This window comes from Pseudorasbora parva, chromosome 1 (assembly GCF_024679245.1).
Source record: "Pseudorasbora parva isolate DD20220531a chromosome 1, ASM2467924v1, whole genome shotgun sequence".
NCBI lineage: Eukaryota > Metazoa > Chordata > Actinopteri > Cypriniformes > Gobionidae > Pseudorasbora > Pseudorasbora parva.
Window position 1 is genome coordinate 36774919 of NC_090172.1, and position 19913 is coordinate 36794831.

Sequence of the window (19913 nt, forward strand, 5' to 3'; positions counted from 1 at the left end):
TGATGAATACTTTCCTAAAATCTTAGATAACTCAAGCAGCCGATAAATACAACCTCCGGAGGGCGCAGCCTTTAGTATCTGTTTAGTAAATATGGCGAGGATTAGCTTAAAACAGGAAGTTTCTGTAATATGACCTCTCGTCTATACACGCTAAAAGGCTAATTGCGTTCTTCAGGGAAGATTATTTTTACAAATGACTATCCAGATAACAATAAATTAGTCTCAATATCTTATGAGAAATGTGCGTTTAATGCAAGGTACAAGTAAACACAAAGTATTTTTCATCCTTCCAGGAAATGAAATCCATCAAAACCTTTTCAAACATGTATCAACCTTGACCATGACCACACAACCTGTGTGGAAGGGGGGAAAAATTAAATATTAAATATATTTACAAAATATGGTTAAAGGCAACCATAGACTGCAATGAAAAAGAAGAAGAAGAGAGAAATCAGTCCAGGGCAGTGGTTCTCAACCAGGGGCCTCTAGTAAACTTCCAAGGGGGCTGACTTAAAATTATGTTAATTTAAATTAAAATAACTTAATTAAAACGCTAAACACACAAATTCTCAAAATAAAATAAAAAATTCCCCTCAATACCTTTTGTTTTTTATTCAAATTTAAAGTTATTTAAACTTGTGGAACCCCAAAATTAATCTTGATTAATTAAATATTTCAACACTGCTAGTTTATGTTATTAAAAACGGGGGTCTTCAAATATTGTGTTAGACAAAAAGGTTGAGAACCACTGGTCTAGGTTTTAAGCTGCTGGATGGATAACCCCAAACACGTTACTGGCTGTATCTGATGATTGATCTCTTCTATTAAATTGTATTAAATTCTTTAGCAAATAAAGGACACTATTTAGAAAATGTCAAAGATACTGCAAGCAAGTAAAGTATCTTAGTCATTTTTAAGCCAATTGAACCCAGACAATGCAGGACTTTTCTAATGGCACTGAATTAAAATGCTTCATATTGTAATTAAACATAATTTGCATCATTTACTGTATAAAATATGTCAATCTCTGAAATGGCACATTCTTGAACCTCTGGGATCAAACAAGAGATCCTACAGTCTGAGCATGGAGGATGGAGACAGGTGTGAAATAACAACCAGTCGGCCAGCAGAGAGAATGAGATGAAGGAACAGACTGACTCTTCAAAGATGGGACCAGCCTTTTAGTTCGATCAGTTATTATTTCCAAGCTTGGACTAGGACCAAGTGTGCTAAAGCAGCAAGTATGACTTGCACAGAGTATGTGGCACTATATTTAAAAACACAGAACATACAGAGTCCAGGTGCAAAAGCCTCTAAACGCCACCTCTGTCAGAAATGTGTTAATGAGAGTGAGCGAATGCCCTCCGCACATAGTATACGTTTATCAAATACTTTCATTTCAAACACGCTAAATCCCAGCATCAGCCAATTCAGAAATAACAGTCTGTTGACAAAAAACTCTAAACGCCACTTTGTCAGCAAAATCCTCTAAGTCCACATAATTCATGAATCGAATGATTTCAAGATGAATGACACATGCGCGAAAGAGCCGTCTTATGTTTGCCAAGCTTCCGTCGTTACAGTTGCAATGACAGGATTTAGTGCTCCTTTTTTAACAGGATTTAGTTTAGACAGGATAACAGTGCTCCTTGTGCGACAGAAACGGATGTGGCAATCACCTTGCACCACAGATCCCCTACTGTGTGGATCTGTTTCTTTATTGTTCCATTTTGAATTCTGCTTTCATCATTTACAATGTTTCCAGTAAAACCCGCCACCTTTAGTGGCGGACGGTAGTGGAGTATTTTTACTTTATACTCAAGTAGCCTACATTTTTAAGTATATACCTTTTACTTCACTGCATTCCAAAGCATAATATATAGTGTCATACTTTTTACTGCACTACATTTCATAAATAAAAGTTGTTTTCTTACTTAATGTTACTTAATTATAGCCTGACAAGCCAGACCCACATCAAGATGTTTGGTCTGGAAACTCACCATAGACAGGGCTCAATCCGAGGGGCGGGATAAACGGTTGTCTTTCAAACTCCCTCTGCACGCGATAGGATAGCGCTACAATCAGCCAGAGCAACTGCAAGGTGAAGCAGAGCTAGTTGATAGATTAAACATTCGCCGCGGTCAGCAAAACTCCGAACACATCTTCCCTTTTTAAGAATGACTTCAGTGCCGTTCTTTGTTCTTTTCTCAGAGAAAAGCTTAACTCCAAGTCTTCCAGAGTCGCAGTCAAAGCTGATTCGAAAGACCGCCGTTCGCCAGTTTCTGTGTTTACTAGAAGCACGCAAACGCAACTCGGCCGTCGTCATTATGGCCCCGCCCACCGACTCTATCCACGATGTGATTGGCCCGGCAAGAGTTAGGGGAATACAGCTCAGAAGGGTATTGAGAGTTGCCAGACGACACTCACAGGCAAATTAGATTTGCTGCCGCTAGCGTCTAGATTTCTAGGCTAACTTAATTACACTAAAAATATAGTACTTTCTTACTTGTACTTAAGTAAAACTTTGATTACTTTTACTTGAGTAAAAGTATACAGTACTACATTTTTTATGTAATTAAGTATTAAATAATATTCAATATGAAATGTGTTGCTGTAAAAGGTACAATATTATGTTTTGGAATGTTGTGAAGTAAAAGTTTTCCAAAGAAGAACACTGATAAAGTGCAAATACTTGAAAAACAAAATGCTTCTGTTTACTGTCTTTTTGTCCAAACAGGTGGACTTAGAGGATTTTACAAAAAATAAAGCACACATGGTTGGCACACAAGCACACATTTGCTGGTTTTGCAGCAAAATACTTACAGTAAATTTGTTAAATACCCATGAATTGACAAAAGTGACATTTTTTAAATAAGGCATTTCAATAACTGACCAATAACCTTTTCATTGCATTTAAAGTGAAATTACCGAACCTAAACAAAAAAGTCTGATTTAAAAAATGCTAATTTAAAAGAAAACATATACCAAATAAACTTAGAGGTTTTTGCATCTGAACTCTTCACCATGGGAAAAGGCAGCAAAGTAATATTACTGGCAAACAAGTTCCTCAAGTGCCAAAATGCATGACTGCAAATTAAATTGAAAAACAAAGACACAAACTGGTGTGAGCTCCAACACAAATGTGATATTGAGTCATTTTCCCATGACTCTGTGATGGCGTTTCAGAACTTCAGACTACCGCTGATAACAAGGATATCCATGTTAACTGCTTCTCTCTCATTAACTATTATACAATCCCTGAGTTCTGCTTCCCTTAAGAAAAGACTCACTGTCTTTTACACGGGGGGAAAGCTTCTGAACATTAACTCATGTCATTGTTGGACCTGCCATTATATTAGTCTGGTGGCCAGACTAAAAAATTAAACCTTAAATACAAAAAAAACTGATATAAATCACAACTAAATCAGCAAAAATCTCCAGTAGTCCAAGGTTATACAATCTTACACTGCCAATCAAAAGTTTGGAGTCAGTATGATTTTTGTAAAATAAACGAATACTTTTATTTAGCAAGATTTTTTGCATAAAATACATTAAGGTTTTTTCTGTAATTGTTGTTTTTTTTACAGTTTTTGATCAAATAAATGTAGCCTTGGTGAGCAAGACTTTCAAAACCATAAAAAACAACAACAAAAAAAAAACTTACTGACCACAAACTTTTGTACGGGTGTATTTATATATAACAGAGCACAACCAACAAACTTTCAGATCTGACAGAACTGTCTGGTTCATATAAAAATGAAATGAGTGCAGGAATGTTACCCTCTGTAGGCGACGTGGTGAATCTCTTATAAGGCTTTGGGGAGGTGAGAGGAGATTTCTGAAGATCATAGCACAATGTTATTGATGAGAAGCAGAGATTCAGGCATATGAAGTTCTGTGTTATTGACATGTTATTCCACAAGGGGTAGGATGTATGCACGCACATATGTGTGCTGTAGTGATGTTATGGTTTTTGGTGATTTCTAGCATGTGAATAATCATACTGAATGCTGGAGCTGAACTGTGAGATCACCTAAGTATGACCTAAGAAAACACTCTGCAGGGTCTGAGCTGAGGTCGACTCATCTGTGTTCTACTCGGACAGGGCAAACATTCTGCAACAAGGCTCCAAATTTGCAAGTACACTACCGTTCAAAAGTTTTGGGGTTGGTAAGATTATATTTTTTAACATCAAGTCAATGATGTTTAAAAAAAACAAATGATCATTTTATCAAAAATACAGTAAATCAGTAACATTGTGAAATATCATCAAAAAAAATTATAACCGTTTTTTATTGTTATATTTTATGTAATTTCTTCCTATGATGGCAAAACTGAATTGTCAGCATCATTATTCTAGTCTTCAGTGTCACATGATTCTTCAGAAATCAATTGATTTGTTGCTCAAGAAAGATTTCTTATTATATTATTAATGTTGAAAAAAATTGTGCTGCTTAATATTTTAGCTTTTTTATTTGATTATGAAACATTCTAGAACAGCATTTATTTTAAATTGACACATTTTGTAACAATGCAAAAGTCTCTTAATTAATATAATGCATTCTTGCTGAATAGAATATCTTTTTTTTTTTAACCGACCCCAAAAATTTGAACGGTACTATATGTTTATATGCACTTCAATTTCCGTCTAACTAAAGCAATCATTTATTATTATTTTTAAATCTCATGTAAACGCTTCAGCCTGACTGAAATAGTATCTGTCTGGTTTTTGCAAAATCGGACTAACAGACCCAGACGTGACTGTAATTTGACTTTTCCAGGTTGATGCTTAACATGTATTTAATCCTTCAAATATTTGCATTCAAATTGTGTCATATATACAGTCAGATGAAGACTGTAGTTCGACTATGCAAAAAGCTTGATTATAACTGCATGTAAATGCACTTTATGACTCTAGATGGAAGGCTGTTGGTTGAACCTGGTAAGGCTCATTGTATTGGCACAAAATCAGAATAGGGAGGTTGATAAAGGCTTCTCAGTGCACTAACAAAATCTCATCATCATCTTCCTCACTAGTTGTGAGTCTGCAAAGCCTGACGCAGTCACCAGGAACATCTTCCGTCCCTGATGATTTCCTGGAGTGTCCGTGAGCGTTTGTGAGCAAGTCTGTGTGTGCGTCCATATGTGGTTTTCTGAATGTAGGAAAGCTCCTCTGCTCCTCAGACTGACCACTGGAGGACGTGGGTGATTCGGGGGAAGAAAGCGGCGAGATGCCCACAGAGGTGTAGCGTAGGAGAGAGACTCCTCTGAGCTCTGCAGCCAGTTCCTGCACCAGCCGTCTGGAGGATCTCGACCGGCTTGTGCTGCGCTTGGGGCTATCAGGGGGTCCAGCAGGACTATCACCATCTTTTTGTTTCGGGGAAATGCCCTGTTTGGATCTCGCTCTCATCCCCTCTGAACTTCTGTCATCTTCATCATCTTCATCCTCGAGGGTGTCAGAAGTGGAGCGGGGCGAAGTGGGCGAGGGCAGAGAGAGAGGAGAGGCCGGAGATTCTCTGTCAGGTAGGCAGAGTACCTCAGTGTGAGCCTGCAGCGCCAATCCCAGCGCCAGCGTCGAACAGGGAAGCGGAGTCTGTCCCTCACTCTCTCGCGACTCCTCGCCCCCATCGTCCGCTGTATTGTAGCTATGGAGGCTCAGATCGGGGTGCGCGTTTGTGTGCGTGTGACCCGGGGGGGTGAGGAGAGGGATCTGACCCCGTAATCGAGAGCCACGATGGAAGAGGCGATTCCACAGACGACCAAGCCGCCGCCGTGACGAGGAACGACGTGAGGAGTGACGGCGAATCTGCCTCCGCATAGCCAAACGGAGATTCTGCAGAACAGACGCCTAAAAGAGACACAGAAAATGGAAACTATCAAATAACTGTCAGTTATTCAGTTGGACTCTCTACAGTTGCCATGGAGACAGTATTTGTCTTTTTAATCACATGATACAAACTCCCGTACTTCCGTAAATACTAAATAATTGACAAAGGGCCGTTGAATACTTGAAAAATAATCTTCACCATAGGTGGTAATTCACCGTGTATATGTGCATTATTTTTCAATAATTAAACTACCACAGCTCAAGACATTGTTCATTGTTTTATTTCAAGACATTTGTTTTTGTTATTACATGCTCTTGTGTGTTTAGATCTAATTTCTTACACATCTTATCTGGAGACTCTTTTGCTAATTTGTAGAAATAAAAATATACAGTCTATTAATAAATGTCATGGCTATAGCTTTTGAGTTGAGAACTATTTTATCAGAAAGAGAGCAGGAGAAAGACTCAGATAACAGATAAAAAAAGCAATTTAGTGGGAAATTGTCATTTTTATTATTTTGTTTGTTATATTTGTTTGCTTAAAGCAAGTGTAAGATTGTGGCCAAAACCGGTACTGCAGGTGTATCCCCTCTCGTCCTCCCCCTGACTCGAGGTTGTCAGATCCAGCAGTAACGATTGTAGCTGCAGCTATGGTAACTACAGCAGAGCTGGCAACCCGGATGCAGAAACACTACTGACTTCATGATTGGTCAATAGGTGGAGGGTGGAGCTTCAGGCCAAAACACAACATGTCTACATCAACATCAGTTGAGGGCTGCAACAAACAACTTTTAAATGACAATATCCTGGCCAGACTGTTGTCAGTGATATAAGTATTTGAAATCAACATGATTTCTTAATGTCTAGTGACATATCAGGGCCATTTTATGATTCATTGAAATACATTTCTTACATACAGTTCCTTCAATGTCTTTGTGGGACTCTTAACTGAACTAGCACAACCTACAGGAAGTGGAACTAAATTTGAATTAAAGAAAATTGACTTTACTCAATTACAACTGACAAATTTTCATTTCAGGTCTAAAAATTAATTCAGTTTAATCAGTAAATAAATTAAAGCTGCACTAGAGCTATTCACATATATAACACTATTCAAAACAAAGGTGTAGTTTGATGTCGCCAAGTTTGAGCTCAGAATCTTGGGACATGTGGTCTTCACCTCACAGCTGCTGGAAAAGAATCGGGATAGGGCTCATGTTCAGGAATGCGATTATTAACATTACTGTAGTGTGAAGCAGAGCAGGACAGAGTGTTGTAGAGCTGACCAAAGCCGCTGGAGCGATTGTTGAGCAACACACGGCTCGCGGAGCAGCAGAACTTTTATTATGAAGGGACACAGTTGCTGGTGCCATTTCCGCTTTTCCGGTCATGAGAATGAGGTAACTCAGCTCTGTTTATCATATTAGATACACTTAGGTATGTTTAAAATGATGTTATGATGTTACTCTGTGCGTTCACTCGGCGGCTGCTGTGACATTTGCACTCTGCTAAGAGTAAAGAGCTTCTGCAGAATAAAACCGGAAACTGAGGGTAACGCATATATGACGTAATTGACAGGCAACTCCCGGTCCTGGTTCCTTGGTTAAAATAGCAATTTTCTTAAAATTTACAAATAGTTTACAAAATATATAAAACTGGCCTTTTGGTTTTTGGATAGTTTACTGCAAAAATCCTCATTTTAAAAATTACACATTTCTAAAGGGTAACATTTCAAACACATCAATCTGCAGAACTTTTTTTAACTTTCAGACATCATTCAAACTTTGTCATCCTTTTCTATTTAAAAATGACACATTGCAGTTATATGATTTCAGTTCCTTTAAATTGTACTTCCTTAAACTCAAATTTAAATTTAAATCCTGTATACTACCTCATTTCAAATTCAATATCATATTCACACCTGCGTGGGGTTGTAGACTGGAAAGTCATCCACTGGAGGTATGAGGCCTTGAGCTATCAGTTGACCATAAGAGGGCGGAGCCTCCCTCTGAACAAACTCCGCCTCTAGTCGGGTCATCTGGGTTTCAAAAGCTCTAATGAAAAAATAGGAACATACAAAGAGTCGTTTTATAAATATGCTGATTGATGCCATTTAAAAATGTACGGGAAAAAAAAGGGTCTTTTTAAAAAGGGAAGCTACTGAAAACATGCAGGCAGGGCATCTCTTGAGAATCTCCAGTAGCTGAGAACCAGCGGTACTTTGACAGTTTGATGAAGTGCAGATATTTTGGGTGCTGCTGTGTCTTTTCAAGGCTAACTGGAGAAAAACTGTGCATCATCCCCAGAGCAACAATTGGGCTGTTACTGGAGATCCAATTATGTTTAAAGTTAAACGGGAAGGTCATCCTTCATTTCATGTTTTCTTTCTTTCATTGGGATCAACAATTGGTTTTAAGAAGGACTTAATCATTTCTGTTCCTCACTGACTATGTGTGTGTCTAAGTACAAGAAAAAAATGAATTGGACTACAGTGTGTATCTATTTAGCACAAAATACTAAACTTTGCAGGGAAAAAAGAAGGAAAAAGAAGGATAAAGACCGACACTGCAAAAAGTCATAAAAATGTTCTTAACATTTTGTCATAAATGCTGTTCTTTTGAACTTATTGAAAATATGAATCACCCATTCAACAAAAATATTAAGCAGCACAACTGTTTACAACACTGATATTAAACAAAGCAGCATATTAGAATGATTTCTGAAGAATCATGTGACACTGAAGACTGGAGTAATGATGCTGAAAATTCAGCTGTCATCACAGGAATAAATTACATTTTAAAATAAATATATTCTAAATTGTGTAAATATATTTAACAATAATACTGTTTTTACTGTATTTACGGATTAACAAAAATAATCCAAAATAATATTATTTTACATAATTTGGATTGTCATGTGTGTGTGTGTGTGTGTGTGTGTGTGTGTGTGTGTGTTTGTGTGTGTGTGTGTTTTATTAAGAAAATAAAAATACAGATAAAATAAACAATAATATTTTTTTTAAATAAGGACATACCTTGGAAAAAAATTACGAAAAACCCAGGAATCACTATATAATTCCTGACTTTTTTTGCTTGGAGTTTAAAAGCAGGCAGGAAGAAGATGGAAATGCCCTCACCTGTATTCTCTTGTCCTGAGTGAATAGAGTTTAAAGGCACAACCCAGTGCAATGACCAGCAGCAGCCCGCAGACCAAGCTGCCAATCAGAGCCGCTGTAATCACCTTTCTGGGCACAGACGCCAGACAGTCTCTTTCATCACTGCCATCGAGACAGTCCTCTTGCCCGTCGCACCGCCACGTCTCAAAGATGCACAGGTTGGTTCCGCAGTGGAAGTTTCCAGGCTGGCAGTCAAAGCAATTTTTCTCATCCGAGCCATCGGGGCATTTCTTCTGGTTGTTACACCGCTCAGAAGCTGAGTAACATGCCCCGCTGCCACCTTCACAGGGATACTCTCCTGGCTGGCACAGCGGGCAGTCCTCCTCATCTCGGCCCCCAGGACAATGCCAGTAGCCATCACAGCGCTGCAGCTCAGAGTAACAGCCCTCGTCTGTGCCACAAGGATGCTCACCTGGAAAACAGTATCCCTTAACCTGCAGAGAACACCATCAGTGTCACAGAGTGTCCATCATAATCAAAATCAAAAACAAAATGTAGTAAGCACAAATTATTTCAAAGTATTGCTTATGTAATGTAATGCATCCTTGCCAAATAAAAGTATTAACTTCTTTATATGAACCGAAGCTTGTTACTAAGTGCCTCAAACAAAACATTCAAACACTTGTTATTAACTTGGCAAACTTGGGCAAAAATAAAAAATCTGTCTGCCTTTGCAACCAGAAGTTCCATATAGCCGAACAATAAGATTAGAGCTGGTCAGAGGAAGGAAGTGTTTTCTAGTTTTCTGAATCAGTGAATTGACTTTTGTGTGAGGTTAAAACAGATTTTACATTGTACTGATGCAAAGTAGTCCAACAACACAGACAATGTCCATGAAAAACGGAGAGCATAATTGATCAGCAGCCAGGAAGCGTACAAATGATCATTAGCATCACCGAGAATAAGAGACCTGGTAAGTGGCATTGAATCCGTGTCCAGGGCTGTGTGGTTTAGCGTGGTAGAAGACACTCATCTGTCCCTGGGAAGACTCCAAAAGAGCTCGTCTGTGATTATTATGGTGAGACAGACTCTGCAGAAGACGTTCTGCGCGCTCTCCCAAACCATCGTAAACACGCACAGAGTCTCCCACACCCAGCTGTAGGTCCACCTGCAGCACCAGCGGCTTTGGGTCCTGAAGCAAAACAGTCAATAGGAACACCGTGAGTGATTTAATCACACTTGCAAATTCCAGATTGGCAAAAAAAAAAGTGACTAGAAAATTCTGATATTAGATTAGAACACCATGTTGTTTTGGTAGCAACATTGTTTTGAAACAACACCAATGTCTATGATAATTACATTAAAAACTATGATTTAAACAACTTTACAGTTCAAATAATACATGTTTTGACAAAGTACACATTTTTTACGAAACAATAAACTGCACATTTCAGCCTAATGAACAAAAACAGCAGATGGGCTGAATGAAAATGCAAAATCACTCTCTCACAATAGGTGGTCCTTATGGAAATGTAGAAATATAGTAGTTACCCATGTACACAAGGAAAAAATAATAATACCCACCCAAATAAAACAACCTCATATTTACAATGCTGTAATGATTCAATGTCATAAAGACAAATTTTGCAGAAAGGCAACCTAAAATGAGAATGACTGAGGTTCTCATCATACTTGTGTGTCCAGGAACCACGTGCAGTGAAGATCTGTGCCGCTGCTTCTGTTTGGACGGAAAAAATCAGGTGAGGCAAACGTCCCATAAAAGTTGACTAAGCGTTTTCCACAGGACGTGTCGGGGCAGTGGGCCTCGTCGGATCCATCAGGGCAGTCCCGGGCTCCATTACAGCGCAGAGATACCGGCAGACAGCGGGTAGATTGGATATCAGAGCACTGCAAGGTGCCTGGCGGACACAGACTCACCCGGGCGGATGTGGGTGGGGCGGCACAGATCCTTTCATCTGTATTGTCTCCGCACTCATCCAATCCATTACAGCGCCAGGAACGTGGAACGCACTTACCGTTTCCACATAAGTATTCATCGTTCTCACAACTACTCTGACCCAGTCGACCTAACAAGAACAAAACAGACAGAGAGAAAAAGAGAGTTGAGTTTTTTGCTCACGTAAACACTGACACCTGAAATAAGCCAATCAAATCTACCCACTCTGCAGATGGTGTTTGCCTGGTCACGGCTTAACAAACACAGCCGTTCAGTATTATTGATTGAACTGCACCTCTAAGGAAAATGCACAAACACAGCATTTCACCCCTCACACACACACACACACACTCAAGACATGCCCTGTGGAGTTGAGTAATGACAGCCCATTATCTTCTTCATCTTCATTAGCTACATATTAGATCTAACTAAATAATCAACAGTGGAGATCTATCTAAGCCACACTGACAGTAGTGCTATCCAAATATGGACATCAATTTACACAGTACATTATGTGACAAGTGCTGCAAAGCATTAGCGCTTCATCACGGCTCTATGGTCATACACTATTGATCCGCTAAGCCTGCGTTTGCCTGGTCAGTCTGCGCTTACAGTAAATCTATATGCCCTGGCAAGAGTCTGTGATTTAGATGCTTTCTAATGTAAGAACACAACTAAATCTGATGAAATATTTCAAACTCAAAAGAAAATAAATAAAGTATCAAATAATTTTGTATTAAACCCTAGATCACCAAAAGCAGAATTTGGGCATCACCACTTCTTCTGAACACTGTTCAAAGGTGTAAAGTAAGATTTAAAAAAATATGTTTTGTGTGTTTTATTAAAGAGATGAATACATGCAAGGATGCATTTACTTGCATATGCAGTAAAGACATAATAATGTTACATTACAAATTCTCTTACATTATACATTACATTTACAATACATTATATTTTGATATAATCTCATAGTTTTCAAAAACATATTCTGATTTCTGAAGGACCATGTGACACTGAAGGCTGGAGTATTGACGCTGAAAATACAACTTTGCCATCACAGGAATGCATTACATTAAAATATATCACAATAAAAAACAGTTATTTATTCTGTAATAATATTTCACAATATTATGGTTTTTACTGTATTTTTTTTAATAAAAAATGCATTAAAAAATCTTAGCGACCCCAAACTTTTAAACTGGGGCAAATTTTGAATGCAGACATGCATACACATTAGAAAACAACATTAGTAGCTTCACAGTGGTCATGAGACACGCAATAAATCGTGATCGTGAAGCACCAGATTTAAATGTGCATAAGAATAAATCAAATTTGTGTGTGATGGCAGTAGTGAAAATTATAGAAAATACATTTTTACACTGTTTAAAAACTTGAAATATTTGTTGCATGAGCTACTTTTAAAGGGCACAAATTGCATGAATTACTTTAATTGTTTAACATTGTGTCATATAAAAAAAGCATAATTCTTTTTATTCTTTCATTCTATGTTTATGTTCCATAGAAGAAAACCAGTTATATGGGTTAGGAGCATAATGAGCAAGTAAATGATGTTTGAGTGTATTATTTTTTGAATGGGCTCTAATTGAACATATACACACTGTAAGCTCACTCACCTCGTATATAAGACAGTCTGAAGCCCTGTGCCTGTCCAGAGCTGTTGGCCTGAGAGTGGAAGTAGACCCAGACTCGCCCTCTGGAGGAGATGAAGGGAGGAGGAAGAACTGAGCCACAGAAGCGATACTCAGCTTTCCATGTGGGGCCGAGCAGCAGCCAGTCCCCCCTGCAGTCCCCAGTGTCCTCCACATCGAAGCTGTGAAAACTGGACACAGTAAACACATGGTGCTTAATGGACCCTCTACTGCTTCAGTAGCACTTACACTGTACAATAATGGACAACGGAACAATATCATCAAAAAAAGTGTGAGCCACAATAAATGAGTTAATAATTGTTTTTAAATTTCAAATTATTGTTCTAAAAATACAACACCAATTTTACAGTATCCATACTTTGCAGCATGTTTTTCCATCACATTTGTTTTAATATATTGTATAAGATATTAAACAATAATCAAATTATTTATTAAAAAATCATGATTTATATTTTTGTTACTAAATTAAATATATCAGATTTATGTCAATATCTAAAACAAAATAATACCAATTTATTAATAAATATTATTGATGTTTCTTATGTTTCTCTAATCCCAATTTATTAAACATTCTTACTTTGTACTCAATTTTTTTATTGAAAATCATAGTTTTTCCTGTGTTCGACACTGTAATGCAATACACACTCATATTGATTTTCCACATAACAGAAATGACCCTAATAATGTCAGAAATACCAAAATGAGATGCCAAAGAGAGTTCATAAGCAAAAGAGGGAAAGAATATGTGCAGTGAAACTATTATCACATTAGATAGAGTACAGAAGTGCTATCAGTGCACACACACACACACACACACACACACACACACACACACACACACACACACACACACGTCAGAGATAAAATCAGCATCCAGTACCATTACAGAAGAATGGGCCTTTTGCAGCCAATAACTTAAAAACATTACGTTCTCTTTCTAATCTGTTTCGCCTGCACACTCTCTCCAAATTGCACTGCTTAAAGTCTCCACTACTGTTTGATATGACAAAAGTCTGAAGATGTTTCATGGCCATTTGAATGATGAAAACAATTGATTAGATTTAAGTGTAGCACAAAAAAATCCACACAGTAATTCAGTTTCATCTTTTTTATTTATATGATATACATAATTGATCCGCACTATCATTGAAATCAAATCTCTGCCTGGCCTGATGTTCTATTATCACAGCAGTACTCTGTATAGTCATTCAAATACAGACATTCAAAACTCCTCTGACTGTCAATCAAATGCACACGCACATACATATTCTGCAAGGCTTCTAAACAGTTTAGATAGGACTCAGCAATATGGATGACCTGATGGCCTGATGGCCTGGGGCCCAGCGCCAGGGAGTTTTGGGCCAATTGGCAGACCCATCACTTCACTAGTGCTGCAGTGCCATCGTGTCTTATATGTGGTGATCATAAATAAGGGTTTTTATTCCCTACAAGCTTAAATGTTTAGTTTTCTGTGTTTTTAAAACATTGTTGTGGCAATTCCTGATTTCAATATGCCAACACTGTTTGTCTGGCTGACACAGATGTCGAAATTGCAATCATGACTAGTGATTATAAACAAAATCGCTGAATAACAACTATTTCCTTTCCAGCAATAATTACATTTAAACTAAAACTCTAATAAAATATTAGTTCCTTTAAAAATAACTACAAATATTAATACTTAAAATCTTAATCTTAATTAAAACAAAGAATTTATTTCACTGATCTAGTAATCTAGCTGACTTTTGACAGCGGACTGCTGCTTTTTTTATTTTTTAGACTGGGACTAGAGACAATGTCAACTGTCAAAAGTCAACTAGATCAGTGAAAGAAAGAAAATCTTCATTTTAATTAATCTTAGTTCAGATTTCCATATGCCAATACGTCTGAGGCCATGTGAGAAATCTGTTTAATCGACTTTAGAATAAATACCTCTACTGCAGCTTATAGACAGTGAGTCATTTGCTAGTATGCATTAAAAGCATTTGGAAATCTCTTTATCAGAACTATCATCCTTTTTCACCTTAGGGTTTCCTCTAACAACAGATCTCTGAGGAGAATCAGGAGATGATGTAATGCCTTTAGATAAAATCACTTTATTAAAGCAGAGCCAAAGCCCACACACACACACACACACACAGCAGTGCTATGAGAGGCGAGAAATAGTACATTATAAAATCCCTGTAGTCAGCTTTAGTCATATAGCAGTCTAGGCGCTTTCGAATGGAAGACTGCACAGACCAATATACATGCTCCAGACTTGCAAACAGGCTCATAAACACTGAAATGCACAAAACAGTTAGTTTGAAAAAAAAGAAGAAAAAAAAACTTGCATTGGTAATGGAAATATCATATTCATACAATTAAAAGCTGTACCACTAGTAATACTGTTGGGGACCCTAATAGTGTCAAATTTGTCAACAGCATGAACAACAGCATTTCTTTCTTGCACAGAGGAGACAAATTTGCAAAACATTATTTCCTATATCAAGATCACACGAACAGGACAGCTGCTGAACAGATATTATAATGTTGTAATGCATCATGTTAACCTTTGTGCATCAATTTAAAAAAGTTACACATAGGTCCATGTCAAAAAACTGAAACTTGGGAGCACATACTTAAGTTTGGTCTCTTCTTAAAGAAGACCCTTGGCAGAAAATTTTTTAAGTCAAAAAAGTGAAACCAAAAAATGTTATAAAGTTAAAAAAGTTTTATATAAAATATATGTTTTATGAAACATGTTGAACTCTAAAAAAAAAATAAAAAAAAAGCGGTGTTACAAATGTGAGGGCTTGATATCTCAAAAAAAATAGCTTTCAGTAAGATTTTGTTTGGGTGCAGTGCCAACTTTTCCCCATTAGATAGCAGCAAAACTCCACTGGGACACACAATGACTGGATTTGTTTTTTGCAATACAGTAAAGTTTTTCTATCTCAAATATTACAAGCACACACGCACCCGTTAACATGAAGCTGCAGTTTCACAATACATGAATTACACTTATGAATAACAGTAAAATGCTGCAAATATTTTTTCTTACACTTGAAAGGCAATTTACACCTTTGCAAAACTTATCTTGTGCATGCAAATTTAATTTACGCTTGCAATCTTATGTACACTTTCACAAATCTTACCCTACGCTTGCAATTCTATATGGCATCAATTTACCTTCATATAAACACCTGTGCCGAAATGTAGTAATAACACAGGCAAAATGATTTTTAAAAAAATGGAAAAGACAAAAATGTCCAAGAGGGTAAGGGTAAAAATAAATAAGACAGTGAGTGCTCATTTAATCACCACAGTGAGAGAATGCTTGTGTGCGTCTACCTTATTGTGATCACATCTCCACGGCTTCCCTGTATATTCCAGCTGCAATTTACTCCAGCCGGGTAGTTGAGTGGCCATGATGGGCTGTAGATCACTCCTCTCCTCTCAGTGTGTAACTCCACCTTACCGCCACAGGCAGCTGAGGAACACACAGAGAACACATGAGCGCAGTTTGTGTGTGAACACAGCTGTCACACTGTGATTGAGATGACGTCACATCAGAGAGAGACACACAATACTCAATTTAGTGTGGAAGTGTGTGAGAGTGTGTGCTAATGATTACGCATCTAGACAAAAACACAATAAGACAAGGAAGAAATAGTCTGGGAAGCAAAAGAAAGTGCAAGTGAATGTATAGCTATTCGCTGTTCTCTAAACATCATCATCTTTTGCTGTAGTCTCTTTAAAGAACTGTGTCTATTTATGCGTGTATCAATTTGACATCTGTAAAGAAAGGAGATTTAGGTTTAAACGTTTGTGATTACTGGGTATAAACCATTTTATTGTTTGTACTTAATTATTATTAATAGTAGAAATAAAAATAATAATACTTCAAGACTTTTTCAGTCATTTGTGATTACTGGGTTTTTAAATATAATATATAAATAGAAATTATAAACAATAATAATAATATTTAGAGCTGAACATAACAAACGTAACTTTTTATCAGACTTTTTATCAGAAATTGAAATCACAATTTTAAAATTCTCTTATATTTCCTTGTTTGGCATGAAGTGAGATTCCTGAATATAAACAGCAGCACATGACGATATAAATGTATCATGTCCCCAACGCTTATGCATTAGCCTGCAGGGTACCCACCTCTCATTCACCACCCATCAACAGTTTTTACTCTACATATAATGTTGTCTAGGGGGCGGTCTACATGATGTTGTCTAGGGGCGGTTGAATGCCTTAGGCAAAGCTAAAAAGCAGACGCTAACACCCTGCTCTTTGTGTGAGAGAACAGGAAAGAGATCAGGGGAATCCCTGCAATACAAGCACAAATCATTTCTGAGTACTTTTAGATGTCGAGTCTCAAGGTTCATCATCACCTCCCTGACATACTTTTACATCCCCAGATACAAAGAGCACACATAACATGAATTCAGATCAGTCATCCCCATATTCTTTCTGTATCTTTTGGTTGCTGAAAATCGATTTTTCTCCTTTGTTTCTCTTCTCAAAATGAAATTCTAACAAAATCACCTCTCAAACAAACAAGAACACTTTTATGTTACTGAGATTGCAGTGTTTTTTAATTTTTTTATTTTATTTAATCATTATGAACATCCTCATGAATGAACATCCTCATTGTCTTTATTTACCAGACAGAACATCCTCTAAAAGGAAAATGTACAAAAAATATCAGTGATAAACACATTTAGTAGGAGAGGATGCCTGGACAAGGAATATCTGTATAAGGGAAAGGCTTGTATGTGTGTGGATGAGAATGATAAAGAAAGAGAGAAGAAGGTCCCTTTGTTTGTCTGTGTGTGAGGCGAAGAGATCTAGGTGCTATCAACACACACCCACCCCCAACCAAACCCTCTTTTGTCACCACCCCTTCACTGTATATGAGCTCCAATAAAACACAGACATTCGTTCTCTTCATGTGCTTCTTTCTTTGATATGAGAGGATCTTCTTGGCTAAAAGCAGTTGTCTCTTTCTCACATATTCTCTCTCTTCTATCTGTGGTTGTTTGTTGAGCGTTTAGCTCACCTCAACAGATCCTGCATTTCTTAAACAAGCCTAGAGTGCCGTGACTGCCGTCTATAGATTGAGATCAGATCCTTGGCAGACTGTGAACGTTGCTTTAGCTTTGATGCTGTCTAGTTGTGGACATAGATTTAATCCTCAAAACTGATGCTCAGAATAATGGAGAAGTTAAAAAACTCACTGGGCACTGTCATCAACATGTTATAAGAGTATCTGATCATATCCATTCTTAAAAATAAAAATTCTCTCTACAATCTCTTAGGCTACTCTCTTAATGTATTCTCCCAATCTGAGAGATGCTGGCGTTCAGCAGGTTTAGGTGGTCTCAGTTTGACCAGCTGAAAAGTCTCCCAAACACCTTTTAAACAAACAAACAAACAAACAGACCAGATTGGGAGGGCAGCAAACCATTTTAAAAGAGTTGTTTTTCCCCCCAGTGGTAATTAACTGATATGTGGTTTTAATTACAATAAGGTGTGTAGAACTGCACGTAAACAACTAAGTTTGCTTTTTTTTTTTATCCATAAAAGACTGCACAATAATACAAATCTGTACGAAAAAATGCACAATTTCCCAGACAGTCTTCGAGGAGATGAGACTGATACCGTCGTGTTTATAACTGTCATGGCAACAAGCCAAACGCTGATCTGTCCTCCTGGATTTTCCCTGTATGAATGCTGCACAACCTGCGCGCGCCGTTTAACCTTTCTTTGTCATCGGTGCCATTCCCATACTTCAACCTATAAATCACCTGCATCAGGTCTTAAATATTAAATAATATTTAATATTATTCTGATATGAGAGGATACATAAAGAAGGTGAAATGTAATAAAAAGTGATTGGACCTTCAGATGTAATAGCCTACCGTACTCCTCACTCTTTTGTTCTATACAAAACAATTATATATGTGATAACATTACAATCCCTAAAAAAGTCCACTTACCCACGCAAACCCAAGCCCAGCGCAGACAAATCCATTTCATAAGGTAAAGCCGAATCGCCCCGACTCTCTCCGTCATCACCATCATCTTCTTGTTGTTCACAGCTCAGGTCATCCTCATAATCCAGATATATTTGACAACGTATCTCATGTCGGTTTCACGTTTACGGTGGATTTAACTTCTTGCACGAGCATCAAAAGCGACGTATCTCCCTCTTTTCGAGCGGCACATTGCGCTGTATGGAGGGAAAAGCAGAGACCTTCAGGGGAGAGACGGGATTGGAGGTTCAGTGGGACACACAGGACACAAAGATTCCCAAGGAATTGCTTTTCTTGAGGCGATTTCTAAACCTTTTACATTTACATATTCACCACTATTTCTTGTATTTTCACTATATATCGACGAGTAATAATATCGTTCCACTACTTGTATAAGTGGCCAAATGGCCAATTATGTAATGCGCCCTGATGCAGGGTGAAGTAATCGCGGCAATGCAGCTCAGTGGACTCCAGTCCATCGCAGACTGCTGGAGCGCATCTCATGCAAAATAACACTGTCTGAGATCAATATAAAATCCTGCTGATCTAAACGACAAAATGTTGAACTCAAATGTAACGTCTTAATTAATCGACTGGGGTACTGTGAAAGACGTTCTGCTGTCGGCTAATCATGTACACTGACACAATTTTTCTGAAATTGCCTTGGTTTGTTTTCATGTTTTTTTTCTGAGAAGACTTACCAGCTGTGAACTGGCAGTGAAAGCCTGCACTCTCGTGGACGGAGGGATGCATCGTTGTAACGCATGGCGTGCGCACCATTTTATTATTTACATGCTGAATTATCGAATGAAAGCCATCTTAAATATTTCTGCACAGATTGGTTTCAAAATACAACATTATTTTGCTCTGTCTCTACAACGTAGGCTACATGTGGCCCGAATGCCAAACAGTTGCAGTCATATTAATCCCTTTTAAAGGTATTGTTTTATAGCATATCTTGTTGTTTTATACAGTGTTTTTTATTAATGATACTGAAAATAGCGTTGTGCCTGTGTGGTATAAAAGGCACCGCTGGGATTCGAACCCAGGATCTCCTGTTTACTAGACAGGCGCTTTAACCAACTAAGCCACGGCGCCGCTGTGTGATTGGCTATCGCTTGAAGTATATATACTTGCGGTATAGAGGCGTCAACTCACTACGTATCTATAAATAACGAGATGATATGTGCGAACATGCAGGGGCGATTCTAGGATTTCAATATTATGGGCCTCAACACCCACTGAGGGAAAGATATTTAACTTTTTTTTTGTATAGTATATCAGGGTGAGCATGAACAATACAGTATTCCAT

General features: G+C 37.8%; 1 protein-coding gene and 1 non-coding gene across 2 annotated transcripts; both read right to left on the reverse strand.

The window, feature by feature from the left end:
- Positions 1-162: 162 nt before the first annotated feature.
- lrp3 (low density lipoprotein receptor-related protein 3) lies at positions 163-19324 on the reverse strand. The gene is made up of 8 exons (XM_067439848.1): positions 18566-19324; positions 15903-16041; positions 12534-12739; positions 10635-11029; positions 9913-10134; positions 8964-9436; positions 7749-7881; positions 163-5848 (listed from the first exon to the last, which is right to left on the reverse strand). The coding sequence occupies exons 1-8, from the start codon at positions 18648-18650 to the stop codon at positions 4997-4999; spliced, it is 2505 nt and encodes an 834-aa protein (XP_067295949.1). The 5' UTR covers positions 18651-19324; the 3' UTR covers positions 163-4996.
- A 301-nt stretch (positions 19325-19625) lies between these two features.
- trnat-agu (transfer RNA threonine (anticodon AGU)) lies at positions 19626-19699 on the reverse strand. Its single transcript has one exon. It is a non-coding gene; the product is annotated as a tRNA-Thr (tRNA).
- Between the last annotated feature and the right edge of the window lie 214 nt (positions 19700-19913).